At 37.1% G+C, this 25,605-nt stretch overlaps 2 protein-coding genes across 8 annotated transcripts in view; one reads left to right on the top strand and one right to left on the bottom strand.

Annotated features, from left to right (window-relative positions):
• The window catches only part of ACAD11 (acyl-CoA dehydrogenase family member 11), a 100,996-nt gene that overhangs the window by 33,200 nt on the left and 42,191 nt on the right, over window positions 1–25,605 (bottom strand). For all 5 annotated transcript variants that reach the window (XM_045903777.3, XM_054504416.2, XM_054504415.2 and 2 more), the window contains 3 exons: window positions 24,984–25,122; window positions 19,923–20,030; window positions 18,411–18,509 (listed from right to left, as the gene is read on the bottom strand). In XM_045903777.3, coding sequence (XP_045759733.1) covers window positions 18,411–18,509; window positions 19,923–20,030; window positions 24,984–25,122 — 346 coding nt within the window. The remainder of the gene's footprint in view (window positions 1–18,410; window positions 18,510–19,922; window positions 20,031–24,983; window positions 25,123–25,605) is intronic.
• ACKR4 (atypical chemokine receptor 4) lies at window positions 12,370–17,377 on the top strand. 3 transcript variants are annotated; one of them, XM_064587851.1, is made up of 3 exons: window positions 12,513–12,529; window positions 14,519–14,581; window positions 15,507–17,377. In XM_064587851.1, exon 3 carries the CDS (start codon window positions 15,516–15,518, stop codon window positions 16,566–16,568), a length of 1,053 nt encoding a protein of 350 aa, XP_064443921.1. In that variant the 5' UTR covers window positions 12,513–12,529; window positions 14,519–14,581; window positions 15,507–15,515; the 3' UTR covers window positions 16,569–17,377. The 3 variants fall into 3 exon arrangements, with proteins under 3 accessions (XP_045759736.1, XP_064443921.1, XP_045759737.1); XM_045903780.3 differs by lacking the exon at window positions 14,519–14,581 and having other exon boundaries at window positions 12,370–12,529; XM_045903781.2 differs by lacking the exons at window positions 12,513–12,529; window positions 14,519–14,581 and adding an exon at window positions 15,304–15,323.

Raw genomic sequence — 25,605 nt, 5'->3', positions numbered from 1 at the left:
ATGCTGTGAACATTGTTCAAATGACAACAAAGGACTGAGAGTATTACATAAACTTAGATGATAAAGCAGCAGCAGGTTTGAGAGCACTGACTCCAATTTTGAAAGAAGTTCTACTATCATGCTACAGAGAAATCATTCATGAAAGGATGCATCAATTGAGACAGCAAACTTCATTGTTGTCTCATTATAAGAAATTGCCCTAGTCACCCCAACCTTGAGCAACCACCACCCTGATCAGTCAGCAGCCATCAACATCGAGGCAAGACTCTCCCAGCAAAAAGATTGCCACTTGCTAAAAGCTCAGATAATGAGCTTTTTTTTTTGCAATAAAGTATTTTTTAAGCATGTACTTTAAAAAATTATTTATTTATTTATTTAAAGATTTTATTTATTTGACAGACAGAGATAGCAAAAGAGGGAACACAAGCAGGGGGAATGGGAGAGGGAGAAGCAGGCTTCCTGCCGAGCAGGTAGCCCGATGCGGGGCTGGATCCCAGGACCCTGGGATCATGACCTGAGCCGAAGGCAGATGCTTAATGACTGAGCCACCCAGGAGCCCTAAGCATGTACTTTTTTTAAAAACATAATGCTATTACACACTTAGTAGACTGCTGTATAGTGTAAACATATATGCACTGGGAAACCAAAAGATTCATTTGACTTGCATTACAGTTATGTTTTAATGCAGTAATCTGGAACTGAACCCGCAACATCTCCAAAGCTATGTCTGTAGATGATTTCATCTATGGCTAGAAAGGAAGGGAGAAGCCTTTTAACGAACTGGAACAGGAAAAATTTTATTCATTTATTTGAGACCGAGAGAGAGAGAGCACAAACAGAGGGAAGAGGCAGAGGGAGAAGCAGGCTCCCCGCTGAACTGGGAAACCAACTTGGGACTCGATCCCGGGACCCTGGGATCATGACCTGAGCTGAAGGCAGACACTTAACCAACTGAGCCACCCAGGCACCGCTGGAACAGGAAAAATTTAAAAAAACAACCTTAAATTGGCCATTAGATGCCACACTAATCAGATAACAAATATGTTAGGCAAAACTGTCTCTTATTTTTTTCCCCAAATATATGATTTATTGTCTGTATTTTGTATGAAATAAAGAGCAAAACTACTTTCTTTACCCACTGGGCTTTTGAAATACAATCATATTACTAAATCCAATTATTTCAAATAAAATATAAAGTTGTGATATTGAAAAGGAATGAATCTGTTTTTAACAAGAAGAAAAATACAAGCATTTTCAGAAATATAAGAGAAATGTAATGTTCAAACAGAACACTTTACAATACTTTGGGAAAAGTGTCCAGTGTTGGGGCACCTGGGTGGCTCAGGTGTTAAGCGTCTGCCTTCGGCTCAGGTCATGATCCCAGGGTCCTGAGATCGAGCCCCGCATTGGGCTCCCTGCTCCGTGGGAAGCCTGATTCTCCCTTCTCCCGCTCCCCCTGCTTGTGTTCCTGTTCTCACTCTCTCTCTCTCTCTGTCGAATAAATAAATAAAATCTTAAAAAAAAAAAAGTCTCCAGTGTGTATTGACATTAGACAACAAAGGCTGTGAATTCAGGTTAAACGTACTTATTTTATATCAACCAATACTAAATGGCATTTTGGAGTTTCTGGAATTTATACACACACACACACACACACATGAATGGACACAGAGAAAAAGAGAGACTTTTAAAGATTTTATTTATTTATTTTGAGACAGAGAGAATGAGAGACAGAGAGCATGAGAGGGAGGAGGGTCAGAGGGAGAAGCAGACTCCCTGCCAAGCAGGGAGCCCGATGCGGGACTCGATCCCAGGACTCCAGGATCATGACCTGAGCCGAAGGCAGTCGCTTAACCAACTGAGCCACCCAGGCGCCCCAAAAAGAGAGACTTTTAGAACAGTTTTAGGTTCACAGAAAATTGGGGGGAAGGTACAGAGATTTTCCACATATGGCCCCCATGTGTAACCCCCATATCAACCTCCCCCATGAGGATGCTACATTTGTTATAACTGACAAACCTATTTTGACACATCATTATCAACTCAAGTTCATGGTGTATATTATAGTTCACTCCTAATGTTGTATATTCTATGGGTTTGGACAAATGTATAATGACATGTAGCCATCGTTATTATATCATAGAGTATTTTCCTTCCACCCAAATCCTCTGTGCTCCACTTATTCATCCCTCCACACTCCTAACCCCTGGCAACCACTGATCTTCTGTCTCCATAGTTTTTCCTTTTCAAGAATGTCATATAATTGAAACCATAGCCTTTTCACTTAATAATATGCATTTAAGGTTACTCCATGTCTTTTTATGGCTTGGTAGCTCATTTGTTTTTAGTGCTGAATAATATTCCGTTATCTGTATGTTCTTCTCTCTCCTTCTCTCTTCTTCTGGAAATCCAACTACACATATTTTATACCTTTTGATATTGTCCCACAGCTTCCTAAAACTCTGTTAATTTCTTTCCATATATTCTTCAAATTGGTTAATTTCTACTGGTCTATCTTCAAGTTCATTAAATTTTTCCTCTGTCACCTCCATTATATTATTAACCCCATTCAGGAATTTTTTTTTTCCAGATATTTTACTTTTCAATTCTGATGTTTCCAATTGGTTCCTCATTATATTTCTCTTCTGGTATTTTCTTTTTATTTTTTCTTAACCTCATTGAGCAAATTTATAATGGCTGCCATAAGTCTTTGACAATTTCAACATCTGAGTCATTTGGGAGTGGGCTTTCCCCTAGAAATGGGTCATGTTTTCCTGGCTCTTCATTTGGTGAGTAATTTTAAATTGTATTCTGGACACTGTGATTCTTTTGTTTTGAAGACTCTGGATTCTGTTATATCCCTTCAAAGCATGTTGATGTTTTTGTCTTATTAGGCTCTTAACTTAGGTAGAGTCAAACTGCAGAGTCTGTCTCAGTTTAGGTGGGGTGAGAGATCAAATTTTAGTTCTTTTTATTTAGCTGCAGGTGCTTTGAGTTGACTGCATGATTTTGATTCAGGAGTCAGCAGAGACTTGGGCAAAGTTTACAGGTGAAGTCTGGAGCTCTCCTTTTCTGGCTCTCTGCTTTTCTGGAATACCCACCCTACAATCTCATTTTTCAGCAGTGATGGCTGTTTCAGGCACTGTCTTCTAGTTCCTCAGAACACAAAGACCCGAATTTTCTAGAGAAGCTTCAGCTTTCTCAAACCACACTGTGTCCCCAAGCCAAAGCCTAAAACTGAAAAACTGCCCTCTGCCTGTCTCATCGTCCAAATTTTGACTCTGCTACAAAATCAGCCTGCTTTGGGTCACTCCCCAGTGTCTTCAGGTAGTTGTTTTTTGTAGCTTTTTAGTTGTTATCTATGAGGTCGATCTTAGGTGCTAACCCCACCACACAAGAAATGGAACTCCCTTAGAGTTCCAGCCTTTAAACTTTGCCAAAACCAGGTTTTTGCACATCCAGTATGACAGTTTCTTATATATTCACATACCTATCATTAGCGTCAGCTAATGTTTTAGAAATGCAATAATCACCTCAAAACATGATCATATAAGAAGCAGAATTAGAAATCTTAGCTCTAAAACTTTAAAACCAATAAAACCAAGAGTTTAAAATTCTAATCCCCTCTATCCTATATTGTGAATTATACATGTAAAGTAAAAATGTATTTAAGATTAAAATATAATTGTTTTAAAACAATTTGGGTTCTTTCAAATTTAATGGAATCTACTTTTCAATCAGTTCTGACAGGACTCTCTAGAAGAAGGATGTTTTAGCTGCCACACTTGCCAAATTTTAATGAGAAAAGATCCCATCATTCACATATTTCAAAATTAAGTTTAAAAAAGTCTCAGATTATACCATCAAGGTGAATTCACTTGACTATCCTTGATTATTGAATTGTGTTTGAATTTCCAAATTATGTATCACTGTTTTATAAGAGTGTGTCCTGACTTTTACAGGTGCTAATAGGTAAAAAAATGAATTCCACTAATCTGAGGATCAACCTGAAGAACATTAGGATAATTCAGATAACAGATTATCTACATTGAATTATGGATCTTAACTGAAATTTCTTATCTGAAAATGCTGGGCGGGGGAATTTTTTTTTTTTTTTTTTTTTTTACCCTTGATTGGTCCTGGCTGTGCAATAATATGCAATTGTGCTTTGATTCTTAGAAATCAGAGAAAAAAAATTTTCCAGAGAGGCTCCCTTTTAAATTTTCAAGTGAATATTTTTCTAGTTAGAGTTTTTGAAGTTTTAGTTGTAGGAAGCCTTGAGGCCCACAGGGTGAAAGGGTCAGGTCACTTGCTTTACATAATCCACATTGTTTCTGTGGTGGGAGTACTTCAAAAATCAGATTAGGACACAATGGCACAATTTGGATTTCATTTTTGCTAGAGATCTTTTCTTTCTCTATTTTCTATCCTGTTAATCAAGGACATTTTTGATAAATCTTTTAAGGTTTTGTGGATTTTAAACTCAGATGACCAGAAGCTAAATCCTTCAAAAGCAAAATCTTTTCTAAATAATTCCCTAAACCTAGCTGAAAGCCCTCTTTTTCCAATACCCAGAATATATTTTTCTCTAGTATTTCCCAATAGCACTTCTCGTCTTGCTCTATCATGAAAAATTGTTGCCATGGCATTAAAGTAACTGCTTAACAGATTTTAGATATCAGGTAAATTTTGAAGAAACTCAAGAAACAAGGCAAATAATTCTTTGATTCTGCCTCATTCAATCTAATATGGAGAACAATTCAGATTCTAAAACCTAAAACTTCTAAACTGGCTCTCCTTTTGTGGTCATTAAGTAGAGGAAATAAGGGTGAGTGCATAGGTTGTAAATTTTAAGATACTTTGATTTAACCTTGATGTTTCAGAAAATGGGAAAAACCCCTCACAAATATATATGATCTCAACTTAGCTACAAGCAGAACTTGGAAGGTGCAGCAGCTGAAACACTTCCTTCTTCTAAATAGAGCTTTTGCTCTTTTATATTACTATGTTTGTTTTTTTTTTTTTTTTAAGTAGGCTCTATGCCCAGCAGGGAGCCCAATATGGACTCGAACTCAGGACCCTGAGATCAAGACCTGAGCTGAGATCAAGAGTTGGACACTTAACCAACTGAGCCACCCAGGTGACCCTCTTTTTTTTATTATTTTAGTTAATGAACAGGATACCAAATGTTGTAAATGAAATATATTAGAGGAAATCTGAATAGGCTAGGAAACATTTAAATATATCTGTTGTGTCACAGGCCTCTATGAATGAAAACAGATGGCACTATGAAATAATTTTGTTTTTAATTCAGACTCTGGTATTTCAAGGCTGTTCAAGTGCCAGGATTAAGTCAGGCTGAAAATATCCTCTGATATTTGCTGGGAAGTTTTAATTTTTTAGGCTCTTACAAACCATATGGTTATCAAACAAAATCATTCTCTAACACAAGGAAGAACGGCAGGTGGAAAAAAACCATGACCATTGGGTATGGGTGTGATAACAATAAAGTGATGTAAACAGTATATAACATGAAGCACAGTTAGCCATCCACAAGGTCTCAAGGCTATTTCTTCTACATTGAATTTGAGGTGAAATACATAAATTTCACTTGGTCTTAGTTTTAATACTAACACTTAGCTTCAATTCAAATTGGAATAAAAAAACCATTATGAGTTAAGTGCCATTTTACAATGAAATTTCCATCTATTAAAAAAAATGTATATCAGGGACGCCTGGATGGCTCAGTTAAGCGTCTGCCTTCAGCTCAGGTCATGATTCTAGGGTCCTGGGATCGAGTCCTCCATCGGGCTCCTTGCTCAGCAGGGAGCCTGCTTCTCCCTCTGCCTGCAGCTCTCCCTGCTTGTGCTTTCATTCTCTCTCCCTAACAAATAAATAAATAAAATCTAAATAAATAAATAAATATCTGTTAAAAAAGTGTTTATCATACAATCCTACACTTAAGAAAAAACCCCAATTGGGGAGCCTGGGTGGCTCAGTCGGTTAAGCGTCTGCCTTTGGCTCAGGTCATGGTCCCAGGGTCCTGGGATCGAGCTCCACATCGGGCTCCTGGGAAGCCTGCTTCTCCCTCTCCCTCTGCTCTTGTTCCCCTTGCTTGTGCTCTCTCTGTCAAAGGAATAAATAAAATCTTTAAAAAAAAAAGAAAGAAAGAAAAAGCCCCAATCTAATGTTTACTCTTGGAATGTGTATTATTTTTAATGGGGGGAAACACCCTTCGAAATTCACTTACTCTACCTCTAGAAAGGCTATACATAGTAATTATGCAATAAATGTTAAATGCTGGACTACTGCTGTTATTGTTACAGAATATAGTTGGATCAAAATCAATTCCAAATATCAGAGTTGAAAATTATTAAAAATTTAAATAATCAAGCCATAAAAAACTAGAAGAAAAAATAATATTTATGAAATTTGGATGGGAAAAAATTTTTAAACCTTAAAAATGATAAATGAAATCAATAGAAAGAGATCAACTGAGTTGTCTATATAAAACTACTGTATATTAAAAACAAAATTAAAAAGCAAAAAAAAAAAAAAAACCAATTGGGGGAAAGTATTTCATACATGGCCAGCAAGAAGATGCGAAGAGTACTGAATCTGTTACAAGTCACTTAGAAAGCAAAGCGGCAGTCAAATAACACATTCTGTTGGCAAGGTTCCATGGAAATAGACACTTCCATTATTGATGGGTATACAAAGTAACATCCTTAGGTAGTACAACTTGGCCATATCCATCAAAATTACAGATTCAATTACTCTTTGATCCATCAATCTAACTTCTGTGATTTATCCTATAGATATAGCTGTTCCTGAATGAAAAGAGAGATGCACAGTATTATTCACTGCAGTAGTATTGTTTGTATTTGCAAAGAAATGGACATAAACCAATATCCATCAATAGGAGACTATTTAAATAGACTGGGCTGTGTCCATACAATGGAACCCTTCCAAAAAGAATAAGGAATCTTTCAATGCACTTATCTAGAAGAACTCTACAATTAGTCTATACTGTGAATGGTAAGAACCCTGTCTTTTGTGTAAGAAAGAGACAATTACACATGATTAATCACATTCTTCAACACTTCTCTAAGTACAGTTTCCCACATTATCTACAAAGATGCTTTCTATAGCATCACTTGTAATAGCAAAACACTAGAAAAACTCTGCAAGTCCTATAATAGCTGAGTGGGAAGGCAAATTATGATCTATACAACAAAATATTATTTAGCTATAAAAATGACATTTATAGGTGGGCCTGGGTGGCTCAGTTGGTTAAGTGGCTGCCTTTGGCTCAGGGCGTGATCCCAGGGTCCTGGGATCGAGCCCCACATCGGGCTCCTTGCTCAGCGGATAGTCTGCTTCTCCCTCTCCTTCTGCCCTTCTCCCCGCTCATGCTCGCTCTCGCTCCCTCTCTTGAATAAATAAATAAAATCTTTAAAAAAATTACATTTATAGTGAATTTGGAGTAACAGAAAATGCTAAGTAAAAAACTCACATACAATAGGAATATGTAATATGGACGCTAAAGAGAAATCATGGGATTATCTAAATGTTCAATACATATCTCAATATCAATGATATTTTCAATGATAATACATTATATAGTTTAGTTAGATTGCTTTCCCAAACATCTATCACTGAGCAAAATGGCACTACAAGAGGAAGGCTGAGAAATGGATGTGGAGAGAGAGATTCTTCAGGAATGAGGGACATTGGTATGTTAAGGCAGGTAAGGGTGAGAGACAATTTATGGTGATCAGCCAGTTGGAATCATAAAGACTCCGTTCTTAGGGATATGAGAAGTAGGAGACAAGTACCAAAAATGGGGGGGGGGGCACGAAAGGAATAAGTTAGCACCTTCTTAAGTTGCTTAAGGTAAATGATGCTTTTCCCTAATCTCTAAGCTATAAGATTGCCTTTCATATCTTGTCAAGACTCCCCTATCAACACCATCTCTTCTAGTTCTTTCTGGGGAGGAGGAAAATACAGGAAAAGGCCAGGCAATAAACTAGTTTCACATGGTATATAACACCAAAAACGGCTTGATCCTGAGATCCTTTAAGCCCCAAGGGCTGGGTATGTGTGTGAATTAGCAAAAAATGATGTGTGATTTTGAAAGATATAAAGATTATAGCATTATAACTGATTTACAAGAAGGGAATCCTATTTACAAGAAAGCATGTGATTGTTGGGGGTATAAAACAAAGGAAAAGGATACTTTTAGATACCCTTTGAAATTACCAAGATTCTATAATAGATGATATCATGGAATAACAAAGATGTATAAGAGATCGTATGATAAAGTGGAAATAGCCTAAGACTGAAGATCTGGATTTAAAATTCCAGCTCCAGGGGTGCCTGGGTAGCTCAGTCAGTTAAGTGTCTGCCTTTGGCTCAGGTCATGATCCCAGGGTCCTGGGATTGAGCCCTGCAACAGGCTCCTTGCTCAGTGGGGAGCCTGTTTCTCCCTCTCCCTCTGCCTGCTGCTCTGCCTGCTTCTGCCCTCTCTCTCTCTGTCAAATAAATAAATAAAATCTTAAAAAAAAAATTCCAGCTCCATTGCTAAACTTGTCTGTGGAGGATAAGTTAAACTCTGATTGACTTATTGAATCATTCATTCATTCATTCATGTATTTAATTATTATTCAATAAACTGGTACCATAAGTAAGGCACACAGCTAAATGTTGAGGATACAGCAGGATACATGATTGCTATGGAAGACAGAAAACTTTACTGATAGAAAATTTTACTAAGTACTAATAACAGAGCGAGATTGTACTATAGGAGTAAAGAGTACATACATCTGATCTAATCTAAAAGGTTAAGGAAGGCTTCATGAATTAAGTAATGTTAAGGTCAGATCTGAATCTGAATCCTAAATAGGAGTTAGGGAGCTAAAGTGGAGGGGGAGGAGTATTCTAGATAGGATTAATAGCACTGCACAAAGGCTCACAAGTCAGTATTGTTTCTACATATAATATAGATGGATTGAAGAGATTACATAATTGTTAATTATGGAGGCTGCAGTTATAGATGAATCATTAAAGAAGTATAGCATCAAGGGAAAGTGAAATAAATTGATAATCAGAAGGGAAAGTAGGATTATTTATTAATTCAAAATATTGACTATGTGCCAGGCACTATTCTAGGCACTTGGTATGTATCACTGAAGAAAGCAAATAAAAGTCCCTGCTCTGATGAAACTTATATTCTAATATAGGGCGAGATAACAGCAAACATAATACAAATTATATAGTAAATTAACAGAGGATAAGTACTATGGGTAAGCTAGATTGGAATATAGGCAGGTGAGGGGTATTTTAAATACAGTAATCAGGGATTGCCTCAGTGAGGAGGTGGTGGTGACTGCACAAAGCCTTGAGAGATGAGGGAGTAAAGCCTGCAAATATTAAGAGGAAGCACATTCCAGACAGAGAGAAGAGACAGTACAAAAGCCCTAAGAAGGAATGTGGCTGGTACATTCCAAAACAGCAAGAAAGTTGGTGTGGCAGACCAAACAAGCAAAGCGTAAAGGAGTAGGAAATAAGGTCAGAGAGGCAATGAGGGATGGAGGCAGACCTTGCAGGATTTTGTGGGCCTGTCTAAGAATTTAGGGGAGGTTTACTTGTTCACTTCACACTGCTCCAGCGTATATAAGATCAAGAACAAGGGGTAAGAGAGGAGGTTTGCGAAGATGGCCGAGTAGGAGGACCACTGTCCCATGTTTACAACTAGATTTCAATCACCTCTGAGTAAATAAACCAGAAAGCTATCTGCCTGACATGCTAGCAATGCACCCCACCCATAAGTTCTCCTGGAACACTTGCCCACTCCAAGACTGCTGGCTTCAGCCCTGGGTTCAGCACAAATTTTGTTAATGCCTCTGCACTTCAGGGGATCCAACCTAGGACTAGAAGCTCAGAATAAATATTGCTAACTCCGCCGTCCTGCCCGCAAGCCCTTCTGCAGTCATGCCCCCTCAAAACCAGCCTTCGTGGGTCTCACTAACATCACAGAGAGCAAGCACAGCCCACAACAGTCAGAGATTCAGTGTAGATGTCTGGACTGAAAGGAAAAGCAACTCAGACACAAGAGCAGGATGCAAGCAACACACACAGGTGAAGTGCCAGGTTCTGGTGAACAGCAGACACTGCACTGCAGGGCACTACAGAACCTCTTCTTCATAAAGCAACTACTTTCAAGAGCAGATGATATAGTTAACTTTCCTAACACCAAAACAGACACAGAGAGGTAGAAAAATGAGGAGACAGAAAAATATGTCCCAAATGAAAGAATAAGATAAAATCACAGCAGGAGATCTAAGTGAAACAGAAATAAGTAATGGGCCTGATAGAGAATTTAAAGTAATAATCGTAAAGATACTCTGGACTTCAGAGGTAGGTGGAGGACATTAGTGAGACCCTTGACAAAGAGATAAAAGCTAACATATCAGAGATGAAAAACTCAATAAATGAAATTAAAAATACAATAGATGAAATAAATAGTAGGCTATAGGAAGCAGAGGAACGAATCAGTGACCTGGAGGACAGAGTAATGGAAAGCAATCAAGCGGAGAAGGTGAGAGACAAATATTGCATCATGAAAATAGACTTAGAGAACTCAGTGACTCCATCAAGCATAATAATATTCACATTATAGGGATCCCAGAAGAGAGAGAAAGGGAGGCAGAAAATGTATTTGAAGAAATAAGAACTGAAAACTTCCTGAATCTGGAAAGGGAAACACAGGAGGCACAGAGACTCCCCCAACAAATTCAACCCAAGGAGGTCCACACCAAGACACAGAGCAATTAAAATGACAACCCCCAAAAAAACAAACCAAAAAAAAAGCAGTGATAAAGAAAGAATGTTACAGGTTGCAAAAGAAAAGAAGACCATTAAATACAAAGGAAACCCTATAAGTCTATCAGCTCAATTTTCATCAGAAACTTTCCAGTCCAGAAGAGAGTGGCATGATATATTCAAAGTTTTAAAAGGGAAAAATCCGCAGCCAAGAATACTCTATCCAGCAAGGTTATCATTCAGAATAGAAGAGGAGATAAAGAATTTCCCAGACAAACAAAAGTTAAAAGAATTCATGACCACTAAACCATGCCTACAAGAAGTGTTAAGGGGGACTCTGTGAATGGAAAACAAAAACCATAAGTAAGAGTAAAAAAAAAAATACAAGTACAAAAGAAAAAAAAAATTAAGCATATCTGTAAAAATCAGTCAAGAGAAGCACAAAATAAAAGGATGTAAAATATGATACCAAATATCTGAAATGTGGAGGGGAGAGGAATAAAGAATGAGTTCAAACTTAAGCAACCATCAGCTTAATATAGACTACTATAAGCAAAAGATGTTATATATAAACCTAATGGTAACACAAATCAAAAAACAGTAATAGATATGCAAAAAATGAAGAGTAAGGAATCCAAGTATATCACTAAAGAAAACCAGCAAACCATGAAAGAGAGCAAGAAAGGATCAGAGAAAAACTGCAAAAACAACCACAAAACAAGTAACAAAATAGCAATAAATACATATATATCAATAATTACTTTGAATGTCAATGGACTAAATGTTCCAATCAAAAGACATGGTGTCAGAAAGGATAAAAAAACAAGACCCATCTATATGCTGCCTATAATTTCTGCAGGTGGAGACTGAGCCTAGCTTTGCATGAGAAAAGAAATAAAGGGTATTGTTATACAAAATGTATGGAGAGTCCAGTTCAAATAGAAGGGCTGAATCTGCCCGCATTTCTTCTCGAACGTTCATTTGTTTGGAGGCGTGGGAAGAACAACGTCCCCAGACAAAAGGATTTTGAAGGTTTGTATGCTGGTCTTTAAAAAAAAAGTTTAAAGAGTGCAAGAGAGTTTAAAGTCTTGGGGAAAGGCATACTCTGGGGTCAAGGATAGGGAAGAAATATAGCAAAGTCAAGAGTAGTTTAATAGTTTAAAATATTAAATGATGTGACACAAAAAATACTAAGTTCTATAAATGCCTAATTATTACTCAGAATTTAGTCTGTGATAATTTGGTCTTTAAAAAGAACCTTCTGAGTTAAAGTCATTTTTCTTTTCTTTCCTAAACAAAATAACTTTTGAGAGTATTTCTCTAGATCCTACCTACAAGTGCTCATTAGCTGCCTTGAGGCTCTCTGGGGTGAATTTTTTTGGTTTGGCCATTGGTTCCTCAGCAGCAGGCACTTTCTTGTTCCTTTCATCTAAGTGGAAACTTTGAAAGGTATGTAGTTTTTGAAACAAGATGGAATTCTTCCCCAGATTTGTACCCTAAGACACTTTAGAACTTGGATTTGACTTCACAGCATGGTTATACAAAAAATAAAAGATCAAGTGCTCACAAGGTTAAATTTCAGGAAAGCCCTCTTGGATGCAAGACAAAGGCGGGGTGTAAAACGAAAACAAAAGTAGCCTGAGTTAAAGAGGTCATTTGATTTTACTCTACACTCAAGACTGCTCCTCTCTGTACGCTGAAACAGGTTGGTTTTTTCATTTTCTCATTCTAACTTGGATAAGATTGTTTTTTAAAGCCCAAAGACTTTGTATATTTACCTATGTAAAGGGAGTCTTAATGCACAAAAGTCTAAATGTTAACATGTGCAAAAAAGAGCTATTTGAAAACAGCTATACACTTTAATCTTAAAACAAAAATCTGAATATAGCAAGAAGAAAATATTTTATTATTTCTGGTATTATGTTAATATCATTACTTGCCTACAAAACTTTGTTAATGAGAAAATAGGTTTTGCTATACCATTATTTTCTGCTTTATTTTACAAATGCTATTTTTTTGTTCTTGTAATAATTATAAAGACATCTAAAATGTGTTCCTGTATATCTGCCAGAAGGATCAATTCCTGCAAATAATTTCCATTCCTGTCCTATTTACTCACATTTTTTAGTAAGATTCTTATTTAAAAATATACTTCCTTAGTGTCTTATATTATTTGGGCATATTATTCCTTATCACCAGGTTCAAGATTTGTGATGAATGAGAAAGAAAGAACAAAGTTCATACTGTGTTAATAATTAACACATAAGAAAATGATGATCAGCATAGAATGGTCTTCCAGATTGGAACTTTTCAAATAAACTTAAGGGTAAAAATAGTCATTTTAAATTGTTGGCACCTGGTTTGTACATAATGAAAGCAATTCTTCTATGTGGTATGTTTCCTTGAGGAGCCTTCTCTGCTTTACTCATCCAAAAAGGGTTAGTAAGAATAAGAATATTCTTTTGGAAATGTACCATAAATTGGCACACTGCTTTGAATGATTCTATAAGAATGTTAGAGTTTCGGGGCGCCTGGGTGGCTCAGTCGTTAAGTGTCTGCCTTCGGCTCAGGTCATGATCCCAGCGTCCTGGGATCGAGCCCCGCATCGGGCTCCCTGCTCTGCGGGAAGCCTGCTTCTCCCTCTCCCGCTCCCGCTGCTTGTGTTCCCTCTCTCGCTGTATCTCTCCCTGTCAAATAAATAAAATCTTTAAAAAAAAAAAAAAAAAAAGAATGTTAGAGCTTCTTCCAAGGACAAAAATAACCAAAGGGAGACAGAAAGGCTAAGGAAAAAGCAAAATAAAACTCAGCAGTAAAATAAAAACACTGAAAGTCAATTTTATATACATTTTAAAACTTGTGAATTCTGGGGGCGCCTGGGTGGCTTGGTTTAGCATCTGCCTTTGGCTCAGGTCCTGATCCCAGGGTCCTGGGATCCAGCGCCGCATCAGGCTCCCTACTCAGCCAGGAGGCTGCTTCTTCCTCTCCCTCTGCCTGCTGCTCCCCCTGCCTGTGCTCTCTCTCTCTGTCAAATAAATAAAATCTTAAAAAAACAAAAACAAAAAACTTGTGAATTCTGTGCGAGCTTATCTTACTTCTATAAGGTGTTAATAACCAATACCATAAAATAACTAATGATGAGACAAGAAGATTCCTGCCATATAATCTATCTATTCTAGACTAATAGCTTTATATCTGCTTGTAAAACCTTTAGTTTGACAAATATTTACTAAGCACCTAGTGTATACCAGCCACTCCATAAGGTATTCATTACAAACATAAATCCAACAGGTCATACTCTTAGGGAACTAAGAAACCCATCTTTTCCACAGGATGGGGTCAGTTCTCTGAGAATGAACGTAGGTATATATGTAGATCTAGCTATTGGATCACAAAAGTCTTCTGGGGAGGTGATGTCCAAGTTAACTGAGGAGGAATTGGCCCTTTAAGGGAAGGGCAGGAAACGGTCTATCAGATGAAGGAACAGAATGAGTAATGATGTAGACATGTGCTACAGCATGGTGTGTGCCAGCAAAGTGCTTGCAGATGAGTACTCTAACTGTCTGGGGCGTGTAGTAGAGAGATGTAGCACAGTGTGGGGTGCATAGTAGAGAGATGTAGCGGGAACCATGGGTAGGACCACATTATGGAGGGAGCCATGGGCATCATGCTAAGGAGCTTGGATTGTATCTTTCAGGTGGAGTAATGTGTCTTTCAGGTGAGGAGCTAAGCAGAAGAGTGACAGATTGACATTTCAGAGGTACAGAACTCTGGTGGCAGTAAGAAAAATGATTTTGACAAAGAGGTGGTAAGGAGGATTAAGAGTAGCAGATACCAGTTGGGAAGATATTGTAATGGGCCAGGTCAGGAACAATGGTGGTCGATGGTGCAGATGTGTCAAAGAGGGCAAATTAAAAGAAAGAGGCAGATTCACAATCTATTGGAAAGGTAAAGGCAGAATTTAGGGTCTGACTGGAAATTCGGATGAAGATGAGAGAGGTCAAGGACAGTGTAGGCTTAAGACTTCGGTAACTAGTGGAATGCTGCTATTGAATGATAGCATACATTCAGCATGTGTGACAGGGTTTGAAGGGAAGCTAACTAGAGGAAACTTTGTTTTATAAAGGCCAACTAGTGAAATGAAGTATAAACACTGAGGTAATTTAGTTAACTTATTTTAAAATAAATTTATTTTTAAAAATGTTTATAAATAATAAAAATAAATTTATTTCAGATGAATAAAATAATTTACTTAATTTACTGCCAATATCCTGCATAAGAATCACAAAGTTGTATATGTAAAAAATATAAGACTTTTTATTCCTTTTGTTGAAATGACTATATTTCATATTTTAAAAACTATTTTTACATAAAAGTCATTACTTTGATTTAGGGTTTAATGATTAAGAAAGTTCCTCAGGGTATTATTTTTATTGTTCTTGTGTAAATTCCAGCTCCTGCACACAGACTTGTAAAAACAGGGGATGAAGAACTAATCTTGGGTATATACTCCAGTGTGGCTTCCATTGAAGAGTTTCAAATTTCAAAGAGCAGCAGATTCAGCCTCACCTATGTTATAGCAACAATCTACTCTCTAGTAAAAGAACAAAACATATGCTAGATTAAAAAGTGTTTCCTTTTAAACAATATTAAAATGAATATTCTATGTTCTTTTTGACATTTAGATTGGAGCCATGGCTTTGGAACACAACCAGTCAACAGATTACTATGATGAGGAAAATGAAGTGAATGGCACTCATGACTATAGTCAGTATGAAGTGATCTGTATAAAAGAGGAAGTCAGAAAATTTGCAAAAGTTTTCTTGCCTGCCTTCTTCACAATAGCTTTCATCATTGGAATTGCAGGCAATTCCATAGTTGTGGCAATTTATGCCTATTACAAGAAGCAGAGAACCAAAACAGATGTGTACATCCTGAACTTGGCAGTGGCAGATTTATTCCTTCTATTCACTCTGCCTTTTTGGGCAGTTAATGCAGTTCATGGATGGGTGTTAGGGAGAATCATGTGCAAAGTCACTTCAGCCTTGTACACAGTCAACTTCGTCTCTGGAATGCAGTTTCTGGCTTGTATCAGCATAGACAGATACTGGGCAGTAACTAAAGCCCCAGGTCAAACAGGAGTGGGGAAACCATGCTGGCTTATCTGTTCCTGTGTCTGGACGGCTGCCATCTTGCTGAGTATACCTCAGCTGGTTTTTTACACAGTAAATGACAAGGCTAGGTGCATTCCCACCTTTCCATATCACCTAGGAACCTCAGTGAAAGCATCAATTCAAATGCTGGAAATCTGCATCGGATTTGTAATACCCTTTCTTATTATGGGAGTGTGCTACTTTGTCACAGCAAGGACACTCATCAGGATGCCCAACATTAAAAAATCTCGACCCCTCAAAGTTCTGCTCACAGTGGTTATAGTTTTCATTGTCACTCAGCTGCCTTATAACATTGTCAGGTTCTGCCAAGTCATAGACATCATCTACTCCCTGATCACCGACTGCGACATGAGCAAACGCATGGATGTTGCCGTCCAAATCACGGAGAGCATTGCACTCTTTCACAGCTGCCTCAACCCAATCCTGTATGTTTTCATGGGAGCCTCTTTTAAAAACTACATTATGAAAGTTGCTAAGAAATATGGGTCCTGGAGAAGACAAAGACAAAACGTGGAGGAGATTCCTTTTGATTCAGAAGATCCTACAGAGCCAACCAGTACTTTTAGCATTTAAATGTAACACTGCTATCTCTTGCTTCGATACACATGAATGCTGCTTCTCCCTCAGATAAAACATCTGCTTTATTCTGAAACTTAAATCTCAAACACCGTGGTGCCAATTTACAGCAATCAAGAGGTGGGGGGAGGATGGGGAGAATATAGCAACCAGGAAGAGGAGGAAACGAAATAATAAATGCACAAAACATGAACTTAAAATTAACAATATAGGAAAATAGTATTAACAGGCATAAATAATAAAAAGAGTATGCTATGAATTAGGCCATCTGAAACAGATTAATAAAAAGGCTTATATTAAGGGGCATTTCTAATTATTTTAAATGATCTAAATTTTAATGTAAGAATGATCTCACTGCATAATTTCAGTACTTGAATAACTATACAGCAAAATTTAATCCTTTTTTCCTATTTCTTAGTTTGTGATTTCCTAAGACCCCAGAAAGAATAACAATTTAACAATTAAGAAATTACATAAATAGCTTTACTGGCCCTTTTAATACACCCCTGGTAATTTTTTTTTTTCTTTTTATCCCTGGTAAATTTCTGGACATACAATTTGCTTCCATGATGTCAATTTTCTTTAGTAATAAACTGGTTATCCTGTTAGATTTACATGTATACTCTAGAAGCAATCTTTAGATAATCATATTTACCTAGATGCCAATTTTGTGACTTCCTAAAGGGCTCATCCATTTATGTGAGTCTATTACTGAGGGTTGACTAACCAATACATATTCTTATGTATAGATTCTTATTTTTTGCTTAAGCACTTGCATTTTTAAGCAATAAAAGTATGTGACACAATTTTTAATAACATGTATATCTTATCTCTTTAACTACAATTATTTATAAATTATTACAGTTCATTTAATATGTCCCTACTGAAATTTAATTTTGATAGAAATTACATTGATCAATAGTGTGCACTAATATGAATTTTCTCTCTCGTAAACTATAAAAAAACTGTGAACTGTAGGGGCGCCTGGGTGGCTCAGTCATTAAGCATCTGCCTTCGGCTCAGGTCATGATCCCGGGGTTCTGGGATCGAGTCCCGCATCGGGCTCCCTGCTCAGCGGGAAGCCTGCTTCTCCCTCTCCCACTCCCCCTGCTTGTGTTCCCTCTCTCACTGTGTCTCTCTCTGTCAAATAAATAAAATCTTAAAAAAAAAAAACAACAAAAACCGTGAACTGTAAAATTGTAGGGAAAAAAAAGACATGTTTTCTGCTCTTAAAATAAATATCACCTAATCAAGATATGTTATTTTAAAATTACTTTTCTTTGGGGAGCCTTTGTGGCACTGTTGGTTGAGCCTCTGGCTCTCGGTTTTGGCTCAGGTCGTGAGATCAATCCCCAGGTTGGGCTCTACACTCAGCATGGAGTCTGCTTGGAGTTTCTCTCTCCCTCTCCCTCTGCCTCTGCGCTAACCCCCACCCCTGCACTCTCTCCCTCTCTCCAAAATAAATAAATATATATATATTTTAAGATTTTACTTATTTATTTGACAGAGAGAGACACAGTGAGAGATGGAACACAAGCAGGGGGAGTGGCAGAGGGAGAAGCAGGCCTCCCGCCGAGGAGGGAGCCCGATGCGGGACTCGATCCCAGAACCCTGGGATCATGACCTGAGCTGAAGGCAGACGCCCAACGACTGAGCCACCCAGGTGCTCCCAAAATAAATAAATGTTTTTAAAAAATTACTTTCATTTAATCAAATATTTCTAAATTTGAATATGCTTTCAAAGGCAGAATTTAAAGAATGGTGATCATGAAACTAATAACTATGTATCATATTATTCTAGCACAGCACCTGGGACAAAGGATGGATCTGAATACTCACCACTGCTCCACCATTTCTTGCCATTAATTACATAGCTATCTCCATCTCGTTGGATGCTACATTCAATATTTGTGGCATCACTCGAAGCTACATTGGGCTCTATAAATAAGCAAAGGTTGAATTTACAGGCAGGCAGACATCATCAGTTTACAAAGAGACTTTAGATAAGGAAATGTGAACTCTTTGAGGATAGAGGCATGTTCCTAACCTTCCTCCCTTCTTCCACTCTGGTTCTCCTATAATCTACACATAGTAGGTATTCAGTAAATGTGCATTGGAAGAATGAATGAATGAATATCGAACACTGGGATCAGCAATCTGAATTGTGCTCTTGGCTTCCTCACTGATACATGATTTGAGATAATGCACTCAATCCTTTCTCTAATCATCAAAAGTAGGAACATTGTTGTTTATTGTCCACAGTGGAAATCTACTAAATACTAAATATTTGCAAGCCAGATTTCCCCACCATCTAGTTTACTATCTTAGACAATTTCCAACTGTACCTTGCAAATTCCATCAGGAATGCTCTCACTGACTTATTTTGCATTCTGTAAAGCCTGCTCAGCACAATGTCTTCAGAAAGTTTTCCATGGGACACCCTCACACAACTGCTTTACTATATGGCATTTCAAAATGTACAGGCTAGCCCTCAATCACAGTAATCTGCACTTGTTAATATGCTGCTCTTTTAAATGGGTCCTTCAGATATTTTGTGTGTTCTATTTCTAAAACTAGAGACCCATGGGGTTCCTTTAGAAAGGGATCTGTGTACTTATTTTGTAACCTCCAATTAGTGCTTTGTAGACAACATGTCACTGCAGATGTTCAATAAATGCCTCTCACTGATTTTAAATGGAGATCAGTTTTGCTATTATAAATACATACAATGTTATAGAAGACTTTTAAATCTGGCTAAAATTATGGCCAGATGACATTTAGTTTAATTCTAAACTCAACTATAAAATGATGACTTTTTCCTTTGAAGAATTCTCAATTGCTGTTTCCTATGTACAAACGGTACCAAACCCATTTTTAACATGCTCCTAATTTTACTTCCCCATATGATCATAATTTGAACTATGTGACCAGCATTGCTGAATGGTCTATTTTTCTAGGTTTATGGCAGAGTTAAGTATTTTGTAACTATCAATAAAAATTATTACAAAGACGACTATTTCATACACAAGGGCAAAAAAGATATTAAATATACATACATGGCAATTTTAGAAATGCAAGTCAAAAGATTATGAAGTTAGGTTTACTCTGCTGCTAAATGCCTAAAGTAAACTGCCAGAAAACATCACTTAGTATCCTCCCAAATGGGAGGACAATTTTATTCTGCACATTTAAAAATGCCAAAATTTGAAATTGGGCTCAAAACAAACATATGCCTATCTCTGTCCATGAGCAAATTTGCCTGACATACAAAGCCATTCTTTCATTTTAGCTCATCTATAATAACTCCAGGATGACTGACTGCACAAGGGGAGAACCATGATTTGCTTTTACCTGTCATACAGAAACAGGAGGCAATGTTCCCTTGAAGAAGAGGCTCAAGCCACTGCTGCTTCTGCTTTTCACTTCCATATAGGTGGAGCAACTCCATGTTCCCTGTGTCTGTAAGTAATAAGAAAAAACACTTCTTTTGCATTTAAAAATTTACCAATATGAAATCCAAACTTTATGTTGATAATATACACATGTATCTTTTTAAGGCAAACATCTGTTTAAAAAATATTTTGAAACATAATAAATATAATTTATAATGAAGGTATGCCATAAATAGTTATTATAAGTATATGGCATTTGGTGCATATTTATTCAATTTGTGTTGAATTACACACACTTGTCTGCTTCGTCCCTAATTCAGTCCTAACTGAGGTCTGACTCAATTAGGACTAAGGAAAACAATTTACTGACTTAATCTTTCCCTGCTTTCTTGCAAATATGCTTTGCTAGGAGTGACTGCAATGCTCCTGGAGAACAATTATCATTACATGCTCTACTGAGACTCCATCGCTGAGACTCCTGTTCCTCAAACATACACTGTGCTAACTTTCACATATTTGCCTGTGCCAAGGCTTCTCTCAAGTCCAATTCTACCCATCATTCCTAAGTAAATTCCTGCTTCTGAGCCACTTCCATTGTGAAGAATCTCTGATTACCCAGTCAGAACTATCTCCTTCCTCTGAACTCAGAGTAATATTGTCTCTTTACCTCTACCATTGCTCTTACTTTTGTGCACCCCCTACCATCTAGAAAAGTACTAGGTAGTATCTCAAGAATGCTAAACACAGAATCCCTGATAGAAAATGACAGCAGATAACTTCAAAGACCCTTTCTAAACCTCAGAGGGCATTGTTCAGTAACTGATATACTACTATCACTCTCATATAAAAAAGAATGCTTCATATCTGCCATGGAGCAAAACACTCTAGGGGCTTTTCTCTGATATTTGTTCCTATAAAACTTCTAAAAAAGAAAAAAAACTAAAACCTTTCCCTTGGGATGCCTGGGTGGCTCAGTAGGTTAAGCATCTACCTTTGGCTCAGGTCATGATCCCAGAGTCCTGGGATCGAGTCCTGCATCGGGCTCCTTGCTCAGTGGGGAGCCTGCTTCTTCCTTTGCCTGCAGCTCCCCCTGCTTGTATGCTTTTTTTCTCTCTCTCTCTGACAAATAAGTAAATAAAAATTAAAAAAAAAAAAAACCTTTCCCTTGAAAACTGATTACTCATAAGATTTTTTAAAAAGATTATTTTATTTTAGGAAGAGAGAGAGAGAGAATGAGAGATCGTGCAGTGGTGGGGGGGAAGAGGGAGAAGGAGAGAGAGAATCTCAAGCAGACTCCTCGCTGAGTGGGAAGCCCAACACAGGGCTCAATCCCACAACCCTGAGATCATGACCTGAGCTGAAATCAAGAGTTGGATGCTTAACTGACTGAGCCACCTAGGTGCCCCGATTATTCATTAAGATTTTCAGGAAGAATTTTTCAGTATCACCTCTAAACATGACTTGAAGGACAGTCACTGAAATGCCTATGAAAATGGAGTAAATCAAAGTTAATTCTCTCAAAATGTATTTGCACTCTGTTCAGACACTATTAACAGAGCCAAAGTTACATTAAAATGCACAAAATTCCTAGTAGATTAACATTAGCTTAAAATTCTTTTTGACTGAGGGAGAAGTGAATCTTGAGTTATAATTAATGAAGCTCACTGTTTTCTTTGCTTATTTTAAATTCACTGTTTCTCGTTATAGTTCAAATGAGGTAAATATTGACTAAGGTCTTCCCAAAAATTGTCAGTTTATTCTGAGAAGCTGGCAAAACGAAGCTATCATTTACAGGTTAGGAAAAAGCCTAGATAAGTTACTTCTACAAAAAAATTACTCTCCCCCAAATCAGCCCATAGGCCCCCCAAATTTTCTAGTAATAGCTATAGAATTAAAATTGCTATATTCAACATTCTAATATACAATATTGCATGACTTCATGAAGGGCAAAAAAACAAAACAAAAGACAAATTGGAAGACTACATATGTTTCCCATAAGCTTTTCGAACTATTTGGAAAGCTTGACTAGAAATTCATCTTTTATACTTAAGAAACCTCCCAAAGTATTTAATTGGCATCAGTTACATTCCCTTCTTTATCTGCTTTGGAAATGCTCCAAAACACAATACCCCAAGGCCTTCATGAAGATAACTCCTCTACAAAGAGAAAACGCCTAGTTTTCTACTTACGGTTTTATACATCCTTGTTTGCTAAGGAGAGTTGCTAATCATACTTTGGACAAAGAAAATGTATTTTCCTTGCCAATTTTAGAATTTCAGCAGTTTGGTGATATCATTTAGACAGTACAATTGATAGACTCATGAAATTTTAATACTAGAAATTTTAATGCTAGGCAAATGATCTTCTAGTGAAAAGTGAGTTCTCGGGTCAAATGGAGAAATAGTGGCAGAGCTGCGTCTGCAAAGGAAGTCTTCTATAGCATTATTTTTTCATATTATGACCCATTTGTATGTCATGAAGTCAATTTAATGGAATATGGCTAGCATTTGCTAAAAAATAAAATAGATCAAAATAGAACACATTAGATTAGACTCACTGGAAAATATCTGAGTATATTGTATGTAATAAAGGAAACTATTATTTCATGAAACCCTTTTTCAGTAATATATATGCCTTTCATTTCTTGTTCCCCAAGTCCCTTGCCCAATCCATCCATCCGTCCATGAACATACACATACAACTACATATGCTACATATTGGGTCACAATATAAATTATATTTCTCACTATGAGTAGCAATAAAAAATTTTTTTAAAAGACTGCCAGTTCTCCTTCCACAAAATTATGCCATCTATACAGTATAATGTAATAACTTCACATAAATGAGATGAAGTCTTTAGAAATTCTGTGATAGATTTGACTTTTACAATAGCCTCATTATTGGATTAAAATGTAGTACAGCAGTAATTTGATAAATTGGTAATTTGAGGAGGGAAAACTACCAAGGATAAGTTCAACCATGCATCAGAAGTCTATAACTTCCTTAATAGTTCCAAATGAGAGTCAAAGCCCACTGTGCAAACACTTTGCTATGCAACCAGATTGTGTTTTCTCTCAGATATCCAATATACTTCTTTTTGGTAGTTCCATCCTTGATTAACTCTTTTTGGGAAAGCTTTAGCAGCAGGGCCATCAATGAGCACAAAAGGCAATACTGAGGTCTAACTTATTCAGTGACAATATAGGATATCATACCATCATCCTTCTACAACAAATCAAATGTTGGTCCTTGACTGGGAGCAACAGAATAACCAGAGTAACCTGGGGGAAAAAAGACAAAAGACATTCCCAGGGTCTACCTTAGACCTACTGAATCAAAACTATAGGGATGGAGCCTGTGAATCTGTTTTTGTTTTAAGTTCCTTAGCCAGTTCTTTGACAAATCCAGGTTTGAAAAGACCTTCTACAGACTACATTCCAGGTTTATCTCTTCCATATTACCTTTTTAAAAAAATTTTTAGAAAGATTTTTATTATGTATTTGAGAGAGACGGAGAGCACAGAGGGAGAAGGAGAGGGAGAAGCAGACTCCCTGCTGAACAGAGAGCCCAACATGGGACTCGATCCCAGGACCCTGAGATCATGACCTAAGCCGAAAGCAGACACTTAAGTGACTGAGCCACCCAGGCATCCCTCTTCCATATTACCTTTTTAAAGAAAAGTTGGCCTCCTTCCCTTATCCTTCCAATTTTTCATGCCAAAATCTTTGGAGGCATCCTTGACTTCCCCATATCCAATCAGGAAATCCTCTTTCCTCTTCCTTCAAAATATATTTAGAATCTTTCTACTTCTCACCTTTTCTGCTGCTACCACCCTAGAACAAATCCCCATCATCTCTAACTGGGATTATTACAACAGACTTCCTGCTTCCTTCCTTCCCTCCTTTTGTTAATTCCCAACATAGTAGTCAAAGTGATTCTTTTAAAACTGACATAACATCTTGTCATTCCTCTAGTAAAATCTCCCATGGCTTCCCATTTCACAGGAGGTACAAGCCCTTACCTGCCCTATAATAAGGCCCTTTCCTCCCTGATATCTTCTCTTACTATTCTCCCAACTATGCCAGGCTCCTTGAGTCTTCTTGGAATATACCCATCATACTCTTGCCTTAGGGTCTATGCATTTTTTGTGCTATGGAAATTCCTTCCCCAGATATCAGCATAGCTAACTCTCTTGCCTTTTTTAAGTCTGTATCCAATGTCATTTTCTCAGTAAGGCCTATCCTGGCCATTCCGTGTTAAACTGTAATTTGCATTTCTTGTTCCCCAGCATTCCAGTGTGGACCTACCGTACTGATTTTTTTAAATTTTTTTCCCCAAAGTACTTTTCATCTTCAAACTTACTACATAATTTACTTACTTACAATATTTATTATTATTTATTTATGTCTCCCTCCATTAGAACATCAGCTCCATGAGGGCAGGAATCTTTGTGCATTATATTCTTTGATACATCCCAAGGATCTAGAACAGTGCTTGGTACGTTGTAAGTAATCAATAAATAACTGGTGAATAGGGGCACCTGGCTGACTCAGTTGCAAGAGTGTGTGACTCTTGATCTTGGGGTCATGAGTTCGAGCCCCATGTTGAATGTAGAGATTACTTAAATAAATTTTTAAAAACTTAAAAAAAAAAAACTGGTAAAGAAATGGAGAGATAGTGAGGCTAACCAAAATATTTGGAACTCTCTATCCATTCAACTAGCCATATAAATATCTAATACCCAATCACGAAACTGTAATCTTTATATTGCCAGTCCCTTTGGAGGTAGCCTCTACTCACTAATACTCTTAATGCAATGATGTTTAACAAAAGAATAATCCAATGAGAATATCAGATCCATTTTTTAAAATATTTAAAACAAAGTAACTGAGAAGTAAAATTGTAGACAAGTTTATAAATCAAAGACTTTGTGTAGAAAAACTTCCTGTCATAAAATAGAGGAATTTCAAACACTGCTCAAAATATCTGAGAAAGTTCTGTTGTTAAATAATATAGTAACCTGGTGCTTGGCAGTTAAAGACATCTGGAGCAAAAAAGCATTTTCCTGTTTCTTCAGCAATCAAGGCATAGTCCACCTGGCTGAGACCGCTTACAGCTGGCAAAAACAAGTTCCAGAGGCCTTCTGCTTTGGCCATTTCCTGTCAAGGTGATGAATATGCCAGAGTGATCATAATTTACCATGAACTGAGTTTTTTTTTTTAAAAGATATTGCTATTTATGCTTTTTGAAATTTAAAAACACTTACGAAGTTATTTGTTTTATTTACCCTACAGTGTGCAAAACCAAATAGTTACTAACTCATTACAAATCAACAGTTTCCTAACTGTTAAAGAAATGCCTTTTCCTCCACGTTTCCTTAGATTTGGCTGAAAAAGTAAAAACATGAAATTAGACTGAGCCCATGTGAGACAAATGTCCTGCTTGACGTTTATTGCAATTTTGCAGCAGATGGTAGTGAGTGGTGTTGATATCTTTTCTTTCAAAGCTGTAAGAGGCTATCTTCATCACATACCATATACAAAACACTATGTAACCTAATTTGTATACTACAGATTCTGTTTTTAACTTTCTTTTTAAAAAGTTATTATTGATATATTTATTATCTACATATATAACAACAA

This window comes from Mirounga angustirostris, unplaced genomic scaffold (genome assembly GCF_029215605.1).
Source record: "Mirounga angustirostris isolate CCGP_5_RB_7025 unplaced genomic scaffold, mMirAng1.0.hap1 SCAF_1, whole genome shotgun sequence".
In the NCBI taxonomy this organism is placed as follows: Eukaryota; Metazoa; Chordata; class Mammalia; order Carnivora; family Phocidae; genus Mirounga; species Mirounga angustirostris.
The sequence above is the reverse complement of the archived record's forward strand: the minus strand, read 5'-3'. Positions and strand labels throughout refer to the sequence as shown.